Here is a 25,130-nt window from a genome sequence, read left to right on the forward strand (position 1 = left end):
AACGGAACGCGGCCACAGTCATCCATCAGACTGTCATAGCATCGCGCGATTGTGTGTCGCGAGCATTTTCACTGCAGAGGGCGCAAGTGTCGGAATAAACAGTGAGAGAGGATGTGCGCTCCCGAGAGAGAGAGAGAGAGAGAGAGACGCGTCGAGCTTTATCTGCTGCACGGGTGAAGAGGCTTCCCGGATCAAGAGAACCCCAGCTTACAAGAAACCAAGATTATACAAGAACCACTGAAATTGCGTTTATGAAGAAAGAATAAAGTCGAGGTCGCCTCTACCCTCAAACCATTGGCGCCATAATCTTCGGGGTGGCACAAGCGTGCGTGGCTGCGGGTTCGATTGAGTGCCCGGGAATCGGCTCTCGGTCGCTGCCTGATATATATACCCGGAATAAATCGCCACGCGACGTCGGAGTTGATGAATGGCTTTTTTCCGCGGACAATGAATCGTTGTTTCGGGGCGCCCGCCGACGACCACGCGATGCCCGGCAGAGGGCGTCATCGTTCTCAAGCCGACCGTAAGAATCGGAGCCCAACAGCGTCTGTCCATGTGAGATGTGCCTCTTATGCCTACTCCGTTTCACCGACTACGTGCAGTGCAGTGAAGGCTATAGGGTCTCGTGTCAGCCAGTGTGTAACGAGAAACAGAGGGCCGGGAGAATTCAGGAGGGCTCGGCCACTGTTCACTACTAATCCTTCCGTGAAGCTTCCATTCAGTCAGCGTCGTGCAGAGGGCGATCAGAGGCGGACAATGGAGGAGTAATTCTTCTGGTTCTCAATTGCCATTGGCCGACGCGACACGTGGTTTTCGCTGCACTGCACGGAATTGGTGAGATAGAGGGTGAGCCAGCTATTTGAAAACAGCTGGTCGTTTTAAAAATCTCAGAATTTCTTGACAATCAGAAACATAGTCGGCAACACGTCTTACATACGTGCTTTAAAGAAAGCCGCCCAATCCCTCGGATGATAGCTATGGCGGTTGTAACGTGCTGGAAATTTGATGGGTTCTCGGAAATTTTAATTTTATTTAATTTTATAATGTTAATAACACAACAGCTGCTAGTTTCGAGATACAGGGCTGAATAGTGTTCAGTTCAGTAGTTCTTGTGGCGTGCGCTGTTGGGCAGCATTGCCTCTCTATCCAACCATAGCAACACTTATACAGATAGCTTAATAGAACATGTTTTTGGGCTAATTGGTTAATATTTGCAGGTTTAACAAGCGCACATTTTGGGCGGGACAAAGGAAAGTAGAGACAAGACATGCACATAACTCGCAACTGGAGTTGATTCCGAGCAAAAAGCACACATACAAAGAAGCAAGTTGCGCAGACTGAACCGCGCATAAGTGGCACGGAAGATTATAGACGATGAACTAAACAAGAACGAGGTGAAAGCAGGAGCCATTCTTCTTCTAATTCTTTCTGAGGTTTTACGTGCCAAAACCAGTTCTGATTATGAGGCACGCCGTAGTGGAGGGCTCCGGATTAATTTTGAGCACCTGGGGTTCTTTAACGTGCACTACAACACAAGCACACGGGCGTTTTTGCATTGCGCCTCCATCGAAATGCGGCCGACGCGGCCGGGATTCGATCTCGCGACCTCGTGCTCAGCAGCGCAACGCCTTAGCAGACTGAGCCACCGCGACGGGTAAGCAGGTGCCAAGATTTCGACAAGTGGACTTGTCTAACTTGTCGAAACGTTGGCTCCTGCTTTCACCTTGTTCTCGTTTTGCTCATCGTCTTGAATTTGAATCTCCCGCCTTCCCCGTGTTTTCCAAGCAACATTATAGATATCTAGCAATACATAACGGCATTCTTTCTAAAAAAAATAATCGCTGCGCAACATTAAAAATTATGCCACTCATATAAATCATATCTTTCTGTCCCATATGAAAAAGCTTTCATTCACTCGCGCGCAAGCGTTTCCCCACTCTTATCTAGAATTCAGAAACTGGCGCTTGTGTCGTGTCTACCCCCTTTTGTCCCGTCTAAGGTGTGCGTTTGTTAAACTTGCAAACGCACAGTTCGATTTCTTTCCATTGCAAGGAATCGCTTCAGCGCTCTGGACAAGAGTTTAGACGTCGCTCCACTACATCCCAAATCTCGCGTATTCAACTTTGAAAGAGCGTCTAATCGCGAAAAGCCAGTTAACGAGCGCCTTTCCAGGTACAGACACGGCCGTTCCATAGCAAATGTATTAATGTAGAGACGCAAACACACAGGGACTCTTACAGCCCATCCGCCCCGCCAGTACAACAGCGGCCCAACTACGACACGGAGGGCCACTTTTCGCAATTGCACCCGGCCGCTCTTTAGGGTCGCTCTGATGGCCTTCCTTCGCCGGCACCCGATTTTTGCCCACCGGAGGAGGAGGAAAGGGGAGAGCGCAAGCGACGTTGCAGTGACCGTTCCCTCCAGCGCGGCCCTTTGAATTGCTTCGGGGCCGCTACTGTAGCGAGAGCTACAGCAGTAGCCGACGTGAGGAAAAGATTATTGGGAGGAGGGTCGCAAGACAACGCAGCCTCCCGCCGCGTCCATTGTCCGCTCCTCGGAGCGTTGCAACGGCAGCAAGCGCGTTTATTATTTACCACTCGCGAAGGACCTGTTATTGTACCCCCGTGGGCACGCACACAGCGAGCCTGAGCGGCGCGTAACGCGGGGGCGAGAGTAATCTTAATGCAGTTGTTTGCTTGTTTGTCTGTCGGTTTGTTTGTTTGTTTGTTTGTTTCGATTTTGCCGTGTTCGCTTTCAGCGCAGTAACTGTATGCTTCCCTATGCGACAATTAGTACACGATGAAGTGCGGCGGCTCCTAGCTTGTGTTCCAAAAGGAGTGCCAACACATATTTTCGAAGCTGTAAGAACCCTACTCCACACCATCTCGCACGTAAAAGAATGACACTAAGCAAGTACGATGGGCAGGAAGTATTTAAATTGTGTAATTTGGTACTAAATTTGGTTTTGAAATGCCAAACCCAGCGTCGTGACGAAATGGCACGGAACAAAATATGCTGACGTTGTATATCAATAAGACTAGGTATTACGACGTTGCTCAAAAAAGACCCTCAAGAGTGCTGTGCGCGTTTCTGCTGGCTGCGCTCGCGTGTGGCAGCCGCAGCGATGGAAGGAACGGATATGAGCCAGCGTATCATGACGTCATGACACATCCACCTCCTTGGTACCGTAACTAGATCGTAAAAACAAGTAGTTTAGTAAATTAGTTCGGGCACTCTGACGTTTGCAAGTATTTTTATTTGGTATAAGGGTTTGGGCCTTCATTTAACACAGCAGATGACAGGTAGCAAATGTCGCGGGAGTACCCCTTCAAACATCTTCAGTCTTCGGATGAATTGAACGGATGCTAGCACGTTTTAGAAACGTTTTAGCACGTTTTAGAGTTTAACATGTTGACTTAAAAATTGGCGCCAGTTAATTTCGTATTACTTTTTTGTTCTTGTTTTTTTCTGCAAGCCTCGGGTCCTCTAACTAGGAGCTGATGCCTAGAATCGATAGATGATGTTCGTGAAGCACCCGCGAAGGGCGCGTTCGCGAGCAGCATTCTCGTCTTGCTGACGGCGCGGTGTGCAACAACTAGACTCTGCATCGACAGCGAAACCGCGTTGCAAACTTCTCTGCACGGCAACACGCTCGCAAGGGTGAAAGGGCGCCAGCCCATCGGCGTGATTAAGGAAGTGCTGAATCTCTTTACCAGATCCCATTCTTTATACCTCACTGATCGCTAGGGCGCTGAACATTACACAATCCAACTGTTCCGACGATGACTGAGCCGATGAGAGTGAGCGCAGAACCACTGCAAGGCGAGTATGCGCCGATGTCCCCCTCTGAACCCCCGTTTCCAACCCCGTCGCCGCTGTTTTCTCCAGAAACGCCCTGATTAAATGTCCGTACTCTGTGAGGGTCAAGCCGGTTACGTGGACACGCGGCCCTTGACATGGGGCCGGCATTCACTCTGCCGAACTGTTCGCAACGGTCAGTTGACCTTCGGCTATTGAAGGGTAAGAGGGCGGAAAAGGGAGAAAAGAGCTAGGTTCGCACTCTCGTCGGTCAGTGTTCGAATGGCCACGCATATGGAGCAGAAAATGACCTGGGGACGACTCCCCACCTCCCTCCTCTTCTCACGAGCAGCTATAGCCAGTCTTTATAGCTCCGTATCACGTCCACTTCCCTACATGTCCCCTCCCCCCCATCACCACCTGACCCTTCTTTCCGAAGGGTCAGTAGACACAGCACGCCCTGACACTTCCGTCCGGCCGAAAACCCCGTTGGCCACAAATCTTTTGCGATGGGACAACGACGCGGCCACGGTATCGGTGGCCTAGTACAGCGTCAATAAGCATTACGGAGAAACCGGCGGGAAGCAACCGCCACCTCGTTTAGAAAGGCTGTGCAATAATAGAGAAAGGTGAGAAAGAGCGAAAGGAAAGAGCTCTCCTCCCTCACTCGGTTCGGTCGGTTTCGGTGGGCAGCTTTTCCCGCAGGGCTCTGAGGTCGCGTGGCGAAAGCGTACCCGGGACAGCGGGCTATAAGTCGGCGGCTGGCCAGTACCTCAGGATTCGCGGAGACGTGATAAGATTAGAAGGGCGTTAGCGGGCTCGTGCCGGCACCGAGGGGGGTTTCGGTCTAGGACCGGAACGCGGCAGACTTTGGTCGCTCCTTTCCGCGCGCAACACGGGGCTCGGATCTGGTTCATAAAGCGCCGCTCGTAAGTCAGCCGACCGATATAAACTGCGACCCTATATACACATGGCCCAGCTTCTGACGCGCTATTATACGCAGCGGGCGGGCGGTCTCGCTAGCGGCGAGACAAAGCAAGGCTATGGTAGCGGTCAGAAAAAGAAACGAAACAGGCACATATGTAAGGCTATGGGCGCTTGATGCAATCCTCGAATAGAGAAAGGCGCCCTGAACAGGGTTTCGGGGCACTTGCGCTTCGACTACTTAATGCCGCAAAAGATTGAAAAAAGAAAACAAGAGATTTAGTAAACTGCACATCTCAAACAGCGAACAGCGACTTTTCTTCGAAATTATTCCATCGTACTCAGGATCTTAACTTAAGCAGTGTAACTATTTTTTTCTCTTAATGTCAACTAGAATATATTCGAGAAAACATTGCCTTATAAATGCAACAGTGCGCTATGGTTACGCATGTGCGCAATAACTTTTTGCCTTCATGCATTAGGAAAAGAAGAGAGCTCAAAATTGAGAAAGATGAAGCATAATATATAACGCCACAAGAACGTCTGAAGCCACAATCCCGAATGTTAGACAAATTCATGTACTATTTATCGTCACCATGGTAGCCGAAGAATCACAGGGCAAAGGTTCCTTCGTTTGTCTTTTCATTTTGTTGTTCATGTATAATTACTCCCACTCCTGCAATTGCCCTGACTGGGCTGCAGTATGTAAAAAAATAAAAAAGACACTTATTCACAAGCCACCCACCGAATAGTATTTCTTGCAGGTAATTCTATGCTGGGAAGCCACTGCCGAAGAGTCGCACTGTTGCAAATCATCGTCGCATGATGTCAATTTCGCCCGACACATCATGGCGACCGTGCGCGCGCGCAGTGCCAGTGTGCGGGCTCGTTTGCTACGCGGTCACGGTTCAGCGAGCGCCGCAAGCCGTATGGCTGCGTCGCGGCGTCAGCGAGCGGAACGCTCACAATCACGGCACGAGCGCCGTTAGGGCTGGGTGGCATGCCGACCAGATGGACGTCAGGGCCGAGCGAGCGCAATTAAATCGGCGCACTGCTACTTACGTACAGAGTCAACCTCACAACTTCCTACTAACGACGGTGCACAAGGAGAAAGCATCTCGCAAGTGTTGAAGCTCGGGCGAATCGGTAGCGGTTCATTTCGGTGGTGTTCGGAGCACACATATGCTAAGGAAATAAGGATCACGGAGAGAGTGAAAAGAACGCAGACTTCCAGGTAATATTATTTTCGTGGTGATGTGATAGTATACACAGGTAATAAATAAAACAAGCCAGCGACTGCTATCATTCATTAAGTCTCGTGTTAGAAGTATGTGCCAGTCTGCCAGTATCAGTATCGAAAATAAATGCAATAAAAAAGTTGCCACGATTACCTAGAAACAAAGCAAGATCGCCAAATTCATCTGTCGACTGTGCAACGGAAAGTGCACTAACACACCTTCCACCAAGCTAATTTGTCATTTCAGCCTCGATAATTTCACGAGTTAACTTGGTCTTGCGCTTTGCCATCATTTGAGTTTATTATAAAAAAAAAGTATGCAAACGTAGCCGCTGAATGCCCAGATTACCCTAGATAATACCGCGAATGTAATTTTGATGCCCGCGAATTCATTCCGCAATACCTATTGCAACGCCTCTAGCTGTTGTTTAAGGTACAAAGCTTAGCATTCCATCGTAAGCTTTGCTTACGCATGCAGACCTGCGCCCCGTATAGCTCTAGGAAGGAGCGACGAACGGTAAACAAAAGTTCTGGCTCATTGATGGTAGCACGCATTGTTTGTCCGAAAAAAATAATAATAGTACAGTAATAAGTATGAGGTTTAGCGTCCTGAAACTGTAAAGTGGGCTATAACCGACGCCACAGTGTAGGGCTCCACAATAATTTTCACCCCCCGGGATTCTCCAACATGCACCCAAAGGTTGTGTTGCTTTGTATTCCGCCCCCGACATAATGCAGCCGCTGCAATCGGAAATGGGACGTGACACTTCGTGCACAGCAGCCCAATGTTATTTCCACTAAGTAACAGGGTTAAGTTGAGACACTTCTATGAACAGTGTGGCTTCTAACGGGACTGGTATCCTCTGTTGATGAAGCGGTCTTGCTTCCCTCTCTTTCAGATTCGAGTTTCCATTGTTGTTGTCTATTGCGCGGAATAACTATTTGCATTATTAATTTTCTTACGCAGCGTTAACTCGGTGCTTGTTGACACGAATACGGCTGTTTCATCTATGTGTATAACATGCACGCATTAGTCTTTTTCTTATCAATATCATGAAAGTTGAATGAGGGCCCATATTAAAACAGAGTTTTTACGCTGCTAATATATAAGCCAGCCAATCGAGGTGTTGGACATATTAACGAAGAGCTAGCTCTTACGAACGATAAGCTTTGTGGATTGAACTAGAGAAATTAGGCGAGTAAAAATATTCTTTGCTGCTAAGCCTGAAAATATTTGGTAAAAGAAAGCTGCAGGTGTAAAATAAGAGAAAAGGAAAATAAAGAAATAAGAATGAATGAAGTGAGACATTACGAAAACAAGAAGAAAAACAAAGAAAACGGCAAGAGATGCATAAACAGAGGTAGAAAAGTATGAAAGCACATTTTCTCCGAAAACACTGTAACTTGAGTAGAGTCTTCCGCGCATGCTCGAAAGGGCAGGAACAACACACGTGTCAGCGGGTTAGAAAAGCTCCTTGTGCCCCTAAAAGCTGGCCGCGTCACGCGTTCTGCGTGGCGACGAAAGCTCCCTCCCTGAATGGCGAATCGTGCGACATTCGTGGTGAGTTCAAATCCGGTTCAACACAGCACTACGCGTAGTCATCACCCATCGCAGGATTGGAGCCCGGGGAGGTTTATTTAGAGGGTGAGCTTAAGTTCAGCATAAGCAGAACCCACGATGGCTGAAACGCTGCGCTAAAGAAACAGATCGAAGCGATTTTTCACGCGTGAGCTTAAAGTACGGCTACCAGCTGCAACGCGCGCATCTCGCGGAGAGCAGTTGCCTCGTGTGTTTATTCAAACTACACAAGTGGCTGCGACGATCTCCCACTGCGACATCCACAGAAAAACATTCCCACCAGAGAACAAACAGCGAGATCGGCAAGCGAACTGCAATAGCAGATCAGCTGGATTTGCTCAAAGACATAATCAGGCTGGCTATTGTGAAGGAACACACAATAAAACAAGAACAGAAAAAGAGAACGCCGTTGTCTTCATTGTTGCATGTACAGAGAAGGCTAAGAAGTAACAACTGGGAGCGCACAACGTTACAACGTTGTTGAATATATAGTTGTGATCCGCGTAATCGTTGTGAAGCGTAATGTGTCTACAGTTATTCGCGTATCCAAATGAGCCGCCAGAGCGAGAAACAAGTTTCATAAAACAGAATGTCGAGCCTAAACGTAGCGTAACATGCACGTGACATTAGCGACGTTTGACACGTCGAATGACAGTTTGTACGCAGTGCGATACAAGAAGTGGAGTTGGAGTTCGATTGCTGCAGATGTATCTTGTATATAAAGGTTGCCAAACTTTACGGGCGCGATTTAAACAGCATGCGGCGCCACCAAAGTAAATTGTGCTTTGCTATTTCAGAATCCCGCATTCTCTGAAGCATATATCGGCGCACCAGCAGATGTCACCTTACCCTTATGTTGCGTCAAGCCGATAGATTTCCATTATTTTTCCTTCGCTCCCTAATTACCTCACAACAAAGGAGACATACTAAACAAAGCTAGCAAAGCTAGCGCGCGGAGGTAAACTAATACGGAATGGCCGCTCTGAACAAAACTTCCTATCGCTCTACGACTGTGCATTTCCATTCCGCTAAGCGTGTGGCGCAAACATCTCGGCGAGTATTTCATCGCGTTTTTTTTGCTGTTTTTTTATACTGACAAACGCCATAGACAAATTTCAGCAGGGCAGGTTCAAGAATTTGCATCTCATTAACCAGAACGCGCTTCGTAAACCCATTAACGTGTTTTGGCTAGTGCCACCAAAAGCCGGCTCTTTAGGCTAACATCTCAATAAACAAACTACGTCGCTTTCTCAACGTCCCCGAGACATCCCCTATTCACGAGGCGCCCACAGAAACGGCCTAACTGTAAATACCGAAGCGAGACAGACAAAAGAAGTTCGACACATGGCTCGCCAAAGTCTCTATACACGCGAACGGCGGCAGAGACTCGCGCACAATAGAGACAACACAGCGTCGCTCTATATACATGCACAAAGAGCGAAACCTCCAGAGGGCTTCGCGTCGACCCCGGCAGACAGGAGCCGCAGAGGTTGCAAAGACGACGCCAGCTCGCGCAGTTCGCGTCCGAACCTCTTATGGGCAGACAATGCCGAGAGATAACCGGAGGAGGATCTCCAAATCCGGTGGTGCTTTGGGGTCGCTGCCTCATCGCCGCTGCCGCCACTACGCCTCCCCCTTTTCAAACCCTTACCGTCGACTCCCTCCCTCTCATCACCGCTACCACTCGCAACGCTTTACCTCTAGCACCGTCAATACCCAAAAAGCTATCTAAAAGGTGTTGGCACAGTCTCGTACAGGGAAACCTGGCTCCCCCACTTCGGAGCAAGCGCTAATCTTCTCAGATTTATAGGCACTTTGAGCGAGCGCGTGCGCCTGTGACAACCCCCGTCCTCCCCTCCCAGCCGACTCCGAGGCTTCTACGGTACTATTGTCTCAGCGGGGAGGGAAGAAGACGGCCAAAACCGGCAGCTTTAACGCGGCGCCTATATATGGAACGACTCCGGTAGCCCACAGTGAATCTCACGCGACCCTTCCCCTCTCGAGCCCTTTCTCTTCGTTCCCAGTGTAAACACTGCCCTGGTTGGCTTGGTGTGCGTATTTGGCTGCGAAGGAGGAGAGGCCCTGTATCAACACGCGAAGCCACGCTTGCGGCGCTGCCGGGAGAAATGATGTCCACAAGAGAGACGAGACTACAGAGACCAGCAGCAGCTCTCCTGCTTTTAAATATAGGAGTACAGGGAATCGCGGGATCAACGCGCTTCTGAGAGCTCTTACTTTGCAGTTAAGTATTGAGTGCGCGAGTGAGTCAGAGAAGCGATTGGCACCGGATACACAGGGGTTGTTGAGCGCGGCAAGCGATGCGAAGAACTGCCATTTTCGGAGCTTTATACTAGAGTGGAAGTACGAGCCAACTTATATAGGCGCAACTGCGCGCTTTGTGAGTTGGCTCTCAGATATTCGTAAGTGCACCTTTGTTGAGTACCGAACCGTCTCACATTTCGCGAAGCGAAACGTCTTGTTCGTTTTTCCCGTATTGCAGCAAATGAGGTCAGAGTAAATGCTGTTGATTACTATTGACGATGATTTCGTTCAGCGTAACGGAAGTCTACAAATAGCGGAACGCTTTAGCATTTGCGGCATTACCGTGTCGCCGTTGCCGCCCCATTGTGGTGCAGCTGCGAACACGTTCGCTGTATTGTGACGCATACGTAATTAGCACGCGGTGGGGATTGTTAATAGTAACTGTAAGACGATAAAGCATAACGGCCTCACAGTAGAATAGAAATATTACAGCATTAAAATTATTCCTGTGTGAATACGAAGATGCTCATATGATGCAAAACGCCTTTATTCCAGCGTTCTCACATAATGCTGAAAATTTAGACAAAATGTTTCTTTTTTTCTTATTTTGTCCTATATAAACATTTATTCGTATTTTCGAAATTTGACATCTGTCTCAAACACTCAGCTGCGCATTCAAAACCACGCTCAGAGATATAAAAATATGCGCATCCACCGAAGGCGCTTGAACAGACCCCAAAACCAAAAGTACAGCGAAACATCATCAGAATTGGAGGACGCTTAAGGTTCGCCTTTAAAAGTGGAACGCGATAGCATTCAGAGATCCCTGGCTGCTTATCAGACTTTTTTCTCGTATATTAAAATTACAATCCTACGCAATCACCCTTGTAGGTTGTCGTTAAGTCGTACTTTGCGATTTTTCTGACGGATTTTACTTCGAAAAATTCAAATTTTGTTCACTAACGCCTTGCGCCTCGCGAAGGGCACACCCGGTTGGGGTGGTCCGGAATGATGTGGTTCGGCACGATTATTTCCGCCAGACGCCGATACTTATGCCGCCGCCGACACCGACGCCGGATTTTCTGCGACACGGGGCCCTTAACGCTGTCGCGTTAAAATCTAGAGACAGCCACACGATCAAGCAAGTACGCTCCCCATTTCGCTACCCTTTGTGAGCACCTAGCATCTTTGAAATGCATAAAATAGTGAGAATGTATCGCGAACAATGCGCTCGTGAGATTTTTGAAGCCTTCAGCCTCTTGACACGCGGCGACGCACGCATCAGCTCTCCGTCCCCCACAAAATAAATATACTATATTTCGTGGTAACCATTTCCTTTTTATGTGTATGCCTTATCTACGCCTTCAGCGCTCTGGCCCGTGGTCCTTTTTTCTGTGTCCTCTGTCGCACGGTTATAAATTTGCTGTTGAACAATATGTACCAGCCAGCCCAATTGAACACACTGTTAACGCTTTTTACACACTGAACTGATGGAAAAACACATCCCCATCATTTGTGGCCGTCTCAAGTAAATTCGCATACGTTACCCTCGAGCCGCTACGTCCGCACATCGGCGCGCCATTGCAGAAAGATCTCATCACAATCGAAGCACCAGTTTCCCGTCTTCCGTGTGCTGCTGATCGGAATCTCTCGCGGTCTTTTGGGAAGCCATGGAAGGCCACTCTCATCGGGAAGAGGGACGAACGAGAAAGAGGGGGGCCAAGAAGGAAGGAAAACCGGCATCCCTTAAAGGAGTCTTGACGATTCTCTCTGTATACTGTCCACCGTGAATGGTACTGTATTGAGTAGTCACACCAAGCACGGGCCGCCACTCCCACACAATCGTCCTCCCTTCCCCACGCCATTAGGAGAATGCAGAGTAGAGGAGAAAGAGGCACACACCCTCGCCCCCCTCCCCCATTAACTCGAGAGGGGATAGCACAGGGAATATAGGCGGAAGAGGAGGGATAAATGGGGAGAATAAAGAAGCGTCTTAGGAAAAGCAGTAACGGCCGCAAAGGAGACAGAAAGGGGAAGAGCCGGAATAGGGAGCGGTAAATGCCAGAGCAAGGATAAAGGGAGAAGGGTGAGGATAGGAGGCGAGAAGGAGCCTATAAGGATCCCAAGGCACAAACGGCCGACCACGGATAGGCCAGGCTTGGCTCGACAGGATGGCAAAAAAAAAAAAAAAAGAAGCCTGCCATCTATCGGTTGGCGCTGATTACGGGCTGCCGGAGGCCTCCATTCCCGTTATTGGCCATATTAACGGGGCCGCGCTCACCGGATTACGCGGCACAGGTCCCTGATCATCGGGGGAAAAAGGGAAAGACGGCAGGAACAATCGAAGAGGGAGAGTACAAAAGGGAGAGGGAAACGCGAAAACACGTACATGGGCAAGTGCTAAAGATTGTAAGGGGAAGGAGGTACGGGGCCATTCCTCAGTTTTTTTTATTTTTTACACTCTCTTGCTCTATTTTAGGTAGGACTACGCTATCATTTTCTAAAATCAGCGGATTTAAGAAAACAGAAAGGGAGAGGGGGGAGGAGGACGAGAAGAAGATTTTTTTGTAAGATATAGATAAATGATAAAAAATCTCAGCAGAAACCCATCTTTTGTGAGAAGAAATACATTGTCTATGTATTACGTACGACACCGCCTTACCCCACAGCCCTCCCCCCATGTCAGTCTGAAAATCCGCATCCGTCCCCATCGAATCAACAACACACAGCAACGACAGGAAGAAAGAAGTGCGTAGAAGCCCCGAACAGCCCAGGCTTAAAAACAAAGACCTCCCTGAGAAATGTCCGAACCGGGAGCATGGAATGTTCAAATGGACGCGGGAAAGCGCGGGACTGTGCGGGAGGAAGCAATAATAATAAAGAAGAAGAAAAAAAGAAGGGGGGGTAGGTCTTAATTTCCAATACGTCATCATCAAGCGGAAGCACTGGTATGGGTTGGGCCCTGGAGAGAGCTGGTGGCACTAAAGACGGCTTCCCATAGTGACGACAGGGGGTGCGGCAAAGGCAACATACGGAGCAGCTGGGGAAGGTCGGCGGTTATTATGCGATCACGATCATCGCGCGGATTAAGGGATTTGGCAGCGAAGTCATTTGCCTCTAACCCGGCTTATGTGTTGATTTGTAAGCGGTGCCGGGCTGCTTCTCGGCGAATGCAGTTTGTGAACGCTCTGTGAATATTCCTTTGCACAGAGGCGTGAAGAAAATAAAAATAGAGAGGCAATGATTCATAGAGAGAGATTTCCTTTACAGAGCAGACGACTGACTGATGAGAAGAAAAGTAACAGACGACACTCATGTTCGTCTGCTTTTTTTTTATTGTTTTTTTTTTCGCAAGCGTCTGTCATTTGCACTACATAAAATCAGTCATATTTCAGCAAAAATCCCGCTTTGACTTAAAAAAAAGGCTAATCGATGGAATTTCACCTTGACAGGCAGCTCATTGAATCATAAATATATCCGGTGACGATCTAAGAATTGCAGCGGCAAATACCTCACTATCCTACTCGAAGAAACTTGTATAGGAGCTCCAGCCAATCATGCTCGCTCATTTTCATGACGTCATAGTGGAGATAAACTTCTTTCAACATGTGTGTCTCTCGTGAACTATGTTTTGGAGCCCGGAGGCGCAGAGGAACAGGTTTAGTGCGGTGTTTGGAGCCGAACTTGAGTAAATGCTCAGGTTGTCACCGATCGTATAGACATCTCACAACGAGGCTTCGAAAGTATATAGCGCCAAAAGAATGAAAAACCTTAAGAAGTCTAAAACATTACGACGACCTTGCAGTCACCACAATTGAGCAACTACTTCAAGCTAACTAAACAAAGGGTATACTTCGCAATGTGAACCTAGAATCCGCTCTGCAGGTTTCAAGAGCGTTTTCACGCCAGAGCAGTGAATTATTGAAGAAATGACAGCTTGAGGGGCATTGCCAAGTCGTATGCACTGCCTGTCATAATGCCCACAGCACACTGAATCGCGTTAACGAAAGACTCGTGGCTATATTCGTGAGAAACTAAGTTTTTAAAGACCTGCAACAACAAAGCCAATCTGCATGCACAAGCAGCATAATTGAATTCGCTATCACGCAACGGCCGTGACCACGAGGATTAAAAAAAATATACCCTCGCGAGCGGTTGCCACATGTCGAGCACGCAGAGAACCGATCGCGCATGTTTTTATATACGCGCGCCACTTTACAACGACCCGCCCGCTGGCATTACACGCCTGCCTCCTGGTATGGCCGAAGCAGACTTGCACGCCCCTTACACCCCCCCCCCCCCCCCCCTTAAACCCGCACAAACTTTATTTTTATTTTTTTTTTCGTAGCCCGGCGGCAGTTTGTCCGAGTGGTCAACGCCTGTGTCCGGCCAACCCTGTCGAGCATACGCTCACATACGTCAATGGCAACAAACAATACGAAAAGAAAAGGGAGAACAGAGACAGGAAAACAAAGGGGACACAGAGCTAAAACCCGGGCACCGCGTTCACAATAAAAATCCGTGGCTGCTGCCAATGCCCAAGGCGGGATCTCAACAAAAGCACCGTTATTCCTTTCCCTCTCTCCTTCGGTCTTCACGTCTCCATATTCTCTATGCCCCCTGCCCCGGTCCCTATACGGCACGGCTGCTACTAATCTGCCCCGTGCGCCCTTCGCTGCCGCTTCGTCGAGCCATTAGCAAAATTGCAGCGCACGGATGTGCCGGGGCAGACGAAAGGTTTTAGCGGCGAGGGCCGTTTAGGGCGATCCGGCGCGCCCGTTCGGTCAAATCCTGCCGACTCAGCTCTCGCAAAAGCTTACAGAAGGCAGGCGCGATGCGTGACGAGACCAAACTCGCTGCGTCATCGTCCCGTTCCACCGCGGCGGCGCGACAAGCCGGCGTACACGACCGTCCAAAGGCCGATTGCGACGCCGGTAAGAGTTGGGAGAGGACCGTATAAACAATGGACATCGAGACCTCTTCGATGTTGACGCACAACGTACGTTGGCAGGGCAGCCACGGTGGACAGCCGGCAGACGAGTGCCTCGACAGGGGGGTTCGCAACGGTCTGATGTAGGGTGCCTACTTGAATCCGAACTGTATAGGCTCCCTAGTTTGATGAGGTGCAAACGAGATGGCCCGTAAGCGTATGCGAATAGAACGGGGTAGAGAATAGCTAGTATGGAGAGTGGGAAAGGTGAGGTCAGTGGTAATTTGCCCCGCAATGCTCTTACTTTATTTTCTTTATGTATGCTCATGCCAGCAGCGGTACCCATGAAACGGCCTTCTGGGGTCAGACGTCCAAAATTTCAGCCAGCGTCAATTTTATGCTTTCCGTATTTCTTTATCCGCAGTAAGAGCAGTGCAGTTCTTAAAAAGTTCTGCGCTGGCAATCCACAGTGAACACATTTCCACACGAAAGTGAGGACAAAGAGAGGCGCGTCGTCCGATCTTCACTACTCGCTTGTCTTGATAATATAGCAACGCGTTTTCTCTAAGCTTCGTATGAGAAATCACCACTGAGGCACAGGTTACTCGACAGGACACAAGGGACGCTCAGGCGCTGCCATCGCCGGCATAGACTGTCTTCGTTTACCACTACTACTGCTACTACCACCGCTAACACGAGAGTGAAAACTAACAGACCATACGTCTGTTCTTCGCTGCTATTTTGTTTTGCCTACAGTAGCTCTGACAGCTCGCGCTGAGGAGAAGGCGCAGTACTATAGGCTCCGGTGGTCAAGCCGCACTGCCAAAAGTGCCATTCGTGAAGCGCCAAGCAGAAAGAGCATACCTTTGAGTGCCTTTGAGGGCTGCATGTCCCTGAGCCAGGGCCGGTGTCCGTGCTGGGAAAAGTCTCTGAGCTTCAGGTAGGAAATGGTGAGGCGGATGATGGAGGCCTTGTCGAGCTGGCTGGTGATGGCCGCCGGTAGCGGCAGCATCTTGGCCAGCTCGTAAAACTCGTAGTTCTCCTTGCCCCGCCGTGACCTGGCTGCGTCCCGGCTCTTTTCCTTGCGCATCTCGAGGATACTGCGACAGGCATAGGCATCTGCTGTCAGCACCAGAGCTCATCGACTCCCCACATGTTTTAACACTGTCCTTGGCGAACAGCGTGGGGGTTTCCTGACTGTGGCGCTTACCTAAGGATAGCAAGACTAAGTCAATTTCCTGAACGAACAAGAAATAGGATCAGAAAAAAAAAAGACACTGCAAGCAAATTGAAACAAGCTGTATTTTCAATGAGCGCCTTTCTTTCAGTCCTATTAGCTATTTCAGACCCTTTTTAGCAGATTATGGGTGACGACTAGCTTCGTCTTGTCGGTCACTCATGCAACTCAGTCAATAAGCACCTTGAATGTCTGACAACACGGCGTCATAGGAGATTTACCAATGACGACTACACAAGCGTAGCGTGCGGAAATAGCGCAGGTACCCTAAAGCATATTTTGTTAGCGTGACGCAGCATTCTTCCAGAGTTAAATCAGGACATAATTACCCTGTCCGAGGTACTTCGGCTACAAAGATAAAGGAGTAATGCTTAAGAGTGTGCGGTGGGGAATACTAAAAGATGGACAGAGCATTCGTGGCGTAAATATAGCAAACATGCCGAATCAGAAGACATTCGTTGTTAATGGCAATAAATATTTTTCAGGCATCGTGGTTTGTTCGTGCGTTCATACGCCGGTGATCGCCGAACAACCTCAGCAATTAGACGCGCTATGCGCTCATAACTAACGTTCCAGGTGAGTTAAGAGGAAGCGAAAGCTCATTTCAATATTTACTGGCGATCAACGAGAGTGAGACCGTAGCCATCACGAAAATTCAAGGTGAAGCGGGAGCCATGGGTGCCGCCATGTTCGACAACGCTATGCATTAGCGTCCGTAAACGTTACGAACGTTAAACTCGCCAAATAACGTACGTTATCATAAGCGCACGTAAACCACAGAAACTCAATAACGTTCGGAGCATGCGCAGTGAGGACAACGCTATTTCTTTACGCACGTAATGCGTTTACGTTTAGTTGCAAACTGCTATTCTGAAACTGTCTAATTAGGGCCGTGAGGAAAATTTGGTAAATAGAAGTCACCTGAAATTCCGTACACGATTTGTATCAACAGTCTGCATGTATGTACAAAACCAACATACAAAGGACGCAGAAATACACATGTAGATATAGATATAGTAGTAAACAAGGGATCACAATGAATAGTAGTAACAACTAAAATAACCAAATATCAAAAAGGGCTACAGCACGCCAGACGCAGCAGGAAAAAAAAAAAGCGCACACCCGACAATAACCTGATGTAATTAAGTAATGGAGCTCTTGGTATAGACATTCAAGGCTGCTGGCGCAAACTGAGCCAGACGAAGGTCCCTTTTCTTTCGCATCGTTTGCACCGTCTGCGTTATCCGCCACGAATGGCACCGAGTCTTTCCCACGAAACTGCATCTCAGTATACGTCACAAGACTTCAACTACTTAATAGTTCACTTGTATGGACCATTAACATAGTGCCGCGATTGTGCAACTCCGTTTAGCATAGTGCAACTCCGTATCAATGAGCATTCTGCTGAGTAACCTCTGGTTGTTGCTGTTCCTTTGTTTTATATACGTTGTTACATTATAGGACAAAGCGATACAGAAGCCACTGCATGGCGCTCCTTCGTATTCAAGGAGAAAAGAATCGACCCCAGCAACTTGTTTAACACGAGCGCACACAAGTTAATTTTCTTACACTTTGAAAGAAAACATTGGGGAGGGGGTGAATGCAGCGCTTAACGGCCTACCAGTCAGGTGAACGTGGCGAACGCAATCAGTTGGTAAAAAAAAAAAGTCCACAAGGGGGGCAGCGTCGTCCAACTTTACCCCGATTGAGACAAGCAGCCGAGGCGCTTATCGAGGAGCTCCCCGACACGCACTTCTCCCAGAATCTCGTTCCATACACACCCATAAGCACACTCACCGGAGAGGCGAAAACAAATTGGTCGCGCGAGCTGGAAGCTCAAACGAGCCTCCTGACTAAATAATACAACAGGAAGGAAAGATAACTTTCCTCGGGATTCGGCTTTAAAACGGGAAGTCGCAGAAAACAAAGACCCATTTACGACCGACCCGACCCCAAGCGGCTCCATACACACCCTTCCGTTCACCTCCTATTCAACCCCCCCTCCCGCTACCGGCTACTACGTCCACAGCTCACTGTTTTCGAGCTACAAGCAGAGCCCTTCATCATTTTATTTTTTTGCCCACAACCTTGTTCTCTCGCTGATACCTTACTGACGCACGTTTTAAAGGGAGCTCTGTGCTCTATAGAGACAAAACAACCTGCCGCTTCGGTATTTATCACCCACGATCTTAAACAAAATGAGCAGCATCGCAGTTTCTTATCTTTATTTTTATGCAGTTTCGACCAATAAACAATATCGACAGAAAAATCACGCAACTCAAAATACAAACAGGAGTTCTTTCCTTCTTTTCAGTAATAAAGCGGGAGGACTTTGGAGATCCGAACCCCACGGTGAATCCTCTCCCCACAATGCTCGAGCTCACACGCGCACGTGCTTCTTTTAAGCGAAGGGTAGAAGCTTTTCTTTTTCTTTCTTTTTCTTTTTTTTAAACCTACCAGACGGTTTCCGAGCGTTGGCATTCAAATTTCTGCGTCGTTGATAGGGAGGCCTAAAGGGGGGTCAGCATATGTACGAAAAGCACACAAAAAGCACCGAAAGCAAGGACGGAGAAGTTAAAGATTTTACGCTTTTTTTATTCCGTGCGCTTGGGAAAAAAGACAAAAAAAAGAATATTGTGTACCTCCATGAACCACACGCCTGTATTAGGTGATTCCCTTGCCACCTCCAGCCCGCCTTGGTTTTTTGTATGGTCTCACTTCTTTTTTTCTGTTCGCTTTTGTTTTTGTTTTCTCTATCTCTCTTTCTGAATGGCCTTGTCGATGCCCGAGTTGATTTTACAAGCATCGTACACATATAATGCGCTTGCGCACGCGTATCAAATTTTTTGTCTCCCTTCAATTTCTTTTGGCAGTTCGCAATGTCGTCCTTAGTCAACAATTAGACGGCAAACGGGGCGATTATGTCTGCCATTCGAACCAAACATTCCTTTCCCGTTCTTCATAAATACCAAATCTAGGAGAACCTATATTCATTGCGGCTAAACAGCGCAAGCAAACACGTACACGGAGGGAGGGGTGGGGGGGAGGGGGAAGAACACACGAGCCAAGCCGCTGATGTTCCACTAAAGTTTATAGCAACAAATATACATGCAGGATATCCCTATTGTCACAACAAAACACTGGAAACAACAAGAAAAAAATAAGGAAACTGAAAATCATGTCGTGTCCCACGAAGCCACTCCCTTTGCCAGTGCTATCCAAAGTTACAGGAAACAACGGAGAGAGAGAGAGTGAGATAGGGATATTAGGAAGGCAGGGATGTTAACCAGTCAAGAGTCCGGTTGGCTACCCTACGCTGGGGGAAGGGAGAAGGGGAAGAGAAAGAAGGGAGAGAGAGAGAGAGAGGGTGGAGGGTATGGAGACGTGCACGGACCATACTACAGAGTCAAATGCACTCGTACAAACCAGACGCTCTCAGAAAGCACAAAAGTGCCTTCACTGCCTTCTGAGCCGATGATCGGTGGGGACGGTGTTCTGGTATAATCTGTTTGCTCAGAGGACGACCATCTGGTTTCCTGAATGCGTTAATCATTGATCGTCTTTCTGCTTCAAATTGAGGACAGCGGCACAATAAGTGGTCAATGTTCTCCTCGGAGTTGATTAAGAATGGGCATGCTCTGACTAGATTGATTACTGTTGATTATATTATCAAAGCCGGTGACGCGTGCGTAAGCCTTGCTTCTATCATGCTATTGCCAAAGAAAGTGGCTTTGATGAACACGGCATTTTTATGTTTTTTGCTTGTTGTTTTTCTCTCTTTTTTGTTGTATAATTTGCGATAATAGTGATACCCTGCGCATATATATGTGCACGTGCCAATAGTAAGCGCCATGTCTCGCGCTTTTTTCTCCGTGTACTGTGTTTCCTTGCACTGTTTGGCCACAATGAATTCATACCAACTAGCTCAACTTCTATTGTTTCTAAAGAACCTATATACCGAAGGCGAAGTCTCTGTGTGTGCTAAGAACGGGCCGACAGTAAGAGTCCCTTAAAATCTCTCGTTGTGACGGTGCTTGTGTTCGGACCGGAACATAGCGCGATGCGTGGAGACTTTCGATGCGGAAATGGCGAAGGCAGCCACATATTACTGACTAAATATCGAGTAGTTGGGACGCCGCACATTCGCATATGGCGCGAAACGAGAAGGGAAAAGAATAAGCAGATAATGAGGAGGAAATACCGTACCGATCTAAAGACAAGGCAGCAAGAACAATTATTAGCTCGCACAATACTTGAACTGAACTGAACTTCAACATAAAGCAATGCTAATCTACCATAGTACCGAAGAACACAGAAGAATCTTCATATGTCAACACGAATCCAGAAAACGAAACAAATGGGGAAATGCGTCTATTGCCCCCTTAAAGGAGAAACGTTATCATGCAAAGAAAACTGTCAGAAACAACGACAACGAAGTGAAGCCAGTCATTTAAACTCTCTTCTCAGCTCGCGTTTCCACTAGCATGCGTACGCGCAGACAATTTGGCATACAAGTAATCAGAAGATAGAAGCGACGAAGTGCAGACGTAAGCAGAAGACAAAAGACACTTATGTCTTCCGCTCACATCTGGAAGCAGAAAACAGAAGCCTCTTCTGGAGGCAGACGCTTCTGCAAGTATTACGCTCTCATTTTTTTTTTTGTCCTTTACACGAAGGTAACAGAAAGCGAAGTCTGCACTCGCATACAGAGACATCAATACAACAGCAAGACAAACACTATCGTCACTCCTTCTTTTCCATAAACTTAGACATCTGTTCCCGCAACGCTCGATTTATACACCGCATAAAATATCAGCTCCAACAAAGCCATGAAACACGTCACGACGAGGAGGGAGGGGAGGGGGGGGGGGGTGGAGCGAAGGGTGCTGTTGGTCAATAAAACTCTGCCTTCAATGTTGCGCAGCGAATATAACGCAGGCACGCGCGACCAACGACCAACCATCCATCTGGCAAGTGCCCCTATGGGGATATATCTAACTCACTTCTGCATTCCGCAGAGGTCAGACGCAATTGAAAAGAGAGCTGCTTCTCCCAGTGCACAGGGTGTGCATTTTACGAGCAGCTGCAGCGCCGCGATACAAATATATCGGCACTCAACCTCAACAACAACCCCCCCCCCCCCCCCCTCCACCACTACAGATGGCGAACCCAAAACACACGGCGCGTGTTTTATGCCCCAGTTCTGAATACATAAAACCCACGGAAGCGTCAAAGCTTCGAGTTGTGTCGTTTGCGTACGATAACTAGATTTGAGAAAGAGCCTACGTCGAACGACTTCGGTGGCCGCACCCAACGTTGTTTCAGAGGTTTTCTCGGAGAACAACCCACACATACCAATAGAGAATAGCAAACGCTTTGTGTTCGGTGTGCAGCGCTAGGTAAATGAGAACGTAAAAGGGGGTGACGTTCAAGAGAAATCGAAGAAGCAGGCCTGGCCACCTGCGGAACCTGATAAACTTCACAGTACATCTATACAGCACTTATGAGGTTTGCTGTAGTGTTATCAACTGTTTGCACGCAATTTTTTTAAAACTGTATATAGAAGTAATGTTTTGAGTAGTCGTTTTTAATAGGACAGTATCTGACATGAAGCTCTGACGTGAGTGTAACTAACAAGAAAATACAAGATGACATTTGGAGAAATGCGAAGTAATTCGGGGAGTGCTACATTAAAAGATAAAGGGCACGAACAAAATTAATTGACTGTTGATATAAACGAGGCAAAGGAAGACATAAAAGAAACAATGAATAGGGAGGGGGGGAGAGAATTGATAAGAAAGGGTGACAAATAAAATCACTTCCTTGGGGAGTAAGATGTCTTCCACGATCATGAATATGCTACTATACAAAGAGCAAACTTTAATTAACCTTAAGCTTGCCTAACGTCAGCATAGATGCTTCAGGCAACGCAATGCGAAACGCTGTAGCGGGAACGATCCTAAAAGTTTCGACTTCATATGTTGCAAGGTTAACAATGTAAATTTGGCTTTTCCAAAGCGGATGGGAAAAATGGAAGACTAACACTGATTAAGATATTACAGGCAAACTACTACCAGTACTATTGATTCACCTGCGCACTGAAACTGAACTTAAACATGTAACACAAGCTAAAAATTCGACTCATATATTCTCACGACACTAGAACGACTGCGTTCCGTTACTTGCTGCCTCCTTATCATTCGACAGGACAATCATCGAATGATGGGTAGTTTCGAGGATTTCCCGATGATTGTATCATGCTAGGATGCTAAAATTATACCCTTGCGAGTAATCATATCTTTTACTGGTATAAGACCGACCCACGCCTTTACAGTGAATGCGTAATAGGCCCGTCTCGAAACGCGTCGACGCCTTGTATGTTCTACCGGTCGAGTGATCTGCATAATGCTAACATCTAAAAAATAATAACTAAAAAAGTACGGAAAGACTAATAAAAGAACATACATCAAGTGCACGAAGAAAGCGCGTGTGTAGTATAAAGTGGGCTAAACAGCCCGCTCCAAATTGTCTACAGGTATCAACGCAAGGAGAAATTGGGTCAATCTTTGATTATACCTCCAATGAATACGCGCGCGACCACAGGAATCTGCGAGAAAAAAAAAACGCATCTCCTAATGCCAGCCCCGTCTCACGTTGACCGCGAAACAATCGCACAGACACGCCCCGCTTCGGAATTAATCGCAGCTCGCACTTCAACACACACTGCAACCGATTGCCCCCATATCGAAAATGTTCCATAAATCTGATGCCGCGTGGCCGCCGGCCGAGTGGGTAACGTATATTCTCGTTAAACGGGACAGACAGCTCACAAGGGGGCTCGCGTCACTGCTGGACCCGAAGAATAAACGTCTAAGGGGCCCGCGCTAAGAGGAAGGGATACCCGAGATGCGATCAATCGTATACAGCCCGCAGGCGAAGGCGGCCACAATGGCCTCATCGACTGCTGCGACCGCGCGAAGGGATGGAGGGAGGATTTCCCGGTCATCGAGAACGCGCAGGTCGAAGGCCCCCTCGGAGCCGATAACCGTAAATCGCGCTCGCGCGCGAGATCTCGCTGCCAGCGCCGCAGTATCCCCGCAAGTGGCCTTCCGTGTTCCTCCGTCCCGCGCCTATTTTCTCGTTTCAGCACGAAGCTGTGCGACGCTCGTGTAATTCGGAGCGCAGCGTGATCCATTAACGAGGTGAGATGCGTTCGAAGCACCGTGCAGCCCTTCAATCTAATCACGGAAACTTTCACGAACGAACCTAGGGTTCCTGCATCGCAGCTGCCCTTTACGTCATAGATGTTGAGATCGCCTCCTCGAGGGTTAACTGTAGCAGGAAAGAATACTGGGCAAGTTGTCATGCATTCATATTTGGTAGTGCGAAATGAGAAGACACATGCACTCCTAGCGCGAAGGTCATCTCCTTTTTAATGTGTGCTAGTGTGTCCAGTCCCGCTCACAAATATGGTTCATTGTTCGTCCATAAACGAGGATTTCGTTACGTTCTCAAGGAACCAAACGTTCAATTTAACAAAATTTAGGACGTTTCCTTGAGAAAATGACCAGCACAAGCGAAATAGAAACTTAAATCCATGACCTCACGCCGACGTATTGCCCTTGCCATTTGAATGCGACATTCAAAGGTCGATGCTACGTTTACAACAAATAAACAATTACCATAACATGCAAGCCCGATAAAAAGAGAGAGAGAGAGAACAGAAAATATTGGATGAGAGGCAAAGGGGTTACAGAGCAACTGTCCGGTTGGCGACTCCACTGGAGGGAAGGGGAGAAGGTAAAAAGGAACCGAAAAAAAAAAAGAGAAGGTGTTGGTATACCGTCCGTCCATAATCTGTTGATAATCTGTCCGCACACGTGCGAGGAAAGCATATAAGGACAGTTGAGCCAGCAAACCAGAAGTCACGACAGATCTGCCTTATCCCCGCAGATTGGCCTTTCGAAACAGACAGACAGACTCTGTGATGGCGACACACACACACACACAAAGAGAACACCTGCCCTGGGGAGCCGTTCGCAGGCCTATCGCGCCGCGCTCCAGTGGACGGCTGCATTCGGAGGACAGCGCGAGAGTGGTGGCGACGGTAATGGCGCCCACCAGACCCGAACTTAATTGCGCTTAATGCACTGTACATGTCGAGAAGAAGGAACGTTTAGGCTTCGGAGCAGTAATGTCGGCACTACAGGAGAGCCTATTGCGTGGCGCTGATAGCAAGGCTTTCGGATAGCTAGGTCGTTACGACCGGATGTATAGCGCGCCTATCCGCAATCAGGTGCCTGCATTCGCAAATGCCTACATCTCTCGCTTCGGTTTATATCTGCAGTTGCGCGCTTTGTGCGCAACGATGGCATTCTTACGTTTTTCTCTGGAGCCCTGGCCTCGACCAGGAACTTTTCTCAACTACGACTGTATGTGCTTGGGCACGTTGTGCACGTATTTATGTGTCCAGATGTGTGTCATGTCATTTTCAGCATCATCGACATAACATCTCGAGTAACATCTTGATGAACGCATACATGTAACTATAGTCGAACCCGGATATACCGAACCAACACATAACGAATTATTGTGTATAACGAACAGCAGTAAAATCCTCTTGAAAACCTTTTGTACAAAATTCTCATTTTATATATCGAAATACCTATATATCTAACTTTTTTGTAATCCCCTTCAGATTCGATATATTCGGTTTCGACGGTATACGTATACAGCTAGGGTGTCCCAGAAAACACGGAGCGAGTTAAAAAGGAAAGCTGGTCCCTTGTGTGGGTGAAACAAAATTTGTGTTGTGACCGACCCCCTGAAGAAGCATCCAGTGTCTTTGTATCCTTATTAAGTTATCGGCGGTGATTAATTAACGGTTTAATTAATAACTTTACGGCCACGATAATAATGCAGGGATTACCATATACATACGGTCGTATATTTATGCACATACGTGTACGCATTTAAATAAAGCAGTCTATGTACGCATATTTATAGGACATACTAGAAGAAACAACAGAGCAACACTGCCCAGATAAGTGGGTCAGCGAGGCAGCGGCTACTTGAAATCAGATGCAGTACTTAGGCTGGTGAAGCAGAAAAGAGATCGTGCGACAGAACGAGCACGAAACCGCAAGTATCTTCTCCGCACAGA

At 47.9% G+C, this 25,130-nt stretch overlaps 1 protein-coding gene across 4 annotated transcripts in view; it reads right to left on the reverse strand.

Moving 5' to 3' along the window:
- The window catches only part of LOC119457470 (protein trachealess-like), a 405,858-nt gene that overhangs the window by 53,341 nt on the left and 327,387 nt on the right, over window positions 1-25,130 (reverse strand). For all 4 annotated transcript variants that reach the window (XM_037719036.2, XM_037719037.2, XM_037719038.2 and 1 more), the window contains one exon: window positions 15,595-15,830. In XM_037719036.2, the coding sequence (XP_037574964.1) occupies window positions 15,595-15,830 (236 nt within the window). The remainder of the gene's footprint in view (window positions 1-15,594; window positions 15,831-25,130) is intronic.

Source organism: Dermacentor silvarum, chromosome 7 (assembly GCF_013339745.2).
Source record: "Dermacentor silvarum isolate Dsil-2018 chromosome 7, BIME_Dsil_1.4, whole genome shotgun sequence".
Lineage (NCBI taxonomy): Eukaryota > Metazoa > Arthropoda > Arachnida > Ixodida > Ixodidae > Dermacentor > Dermacentor silvarum.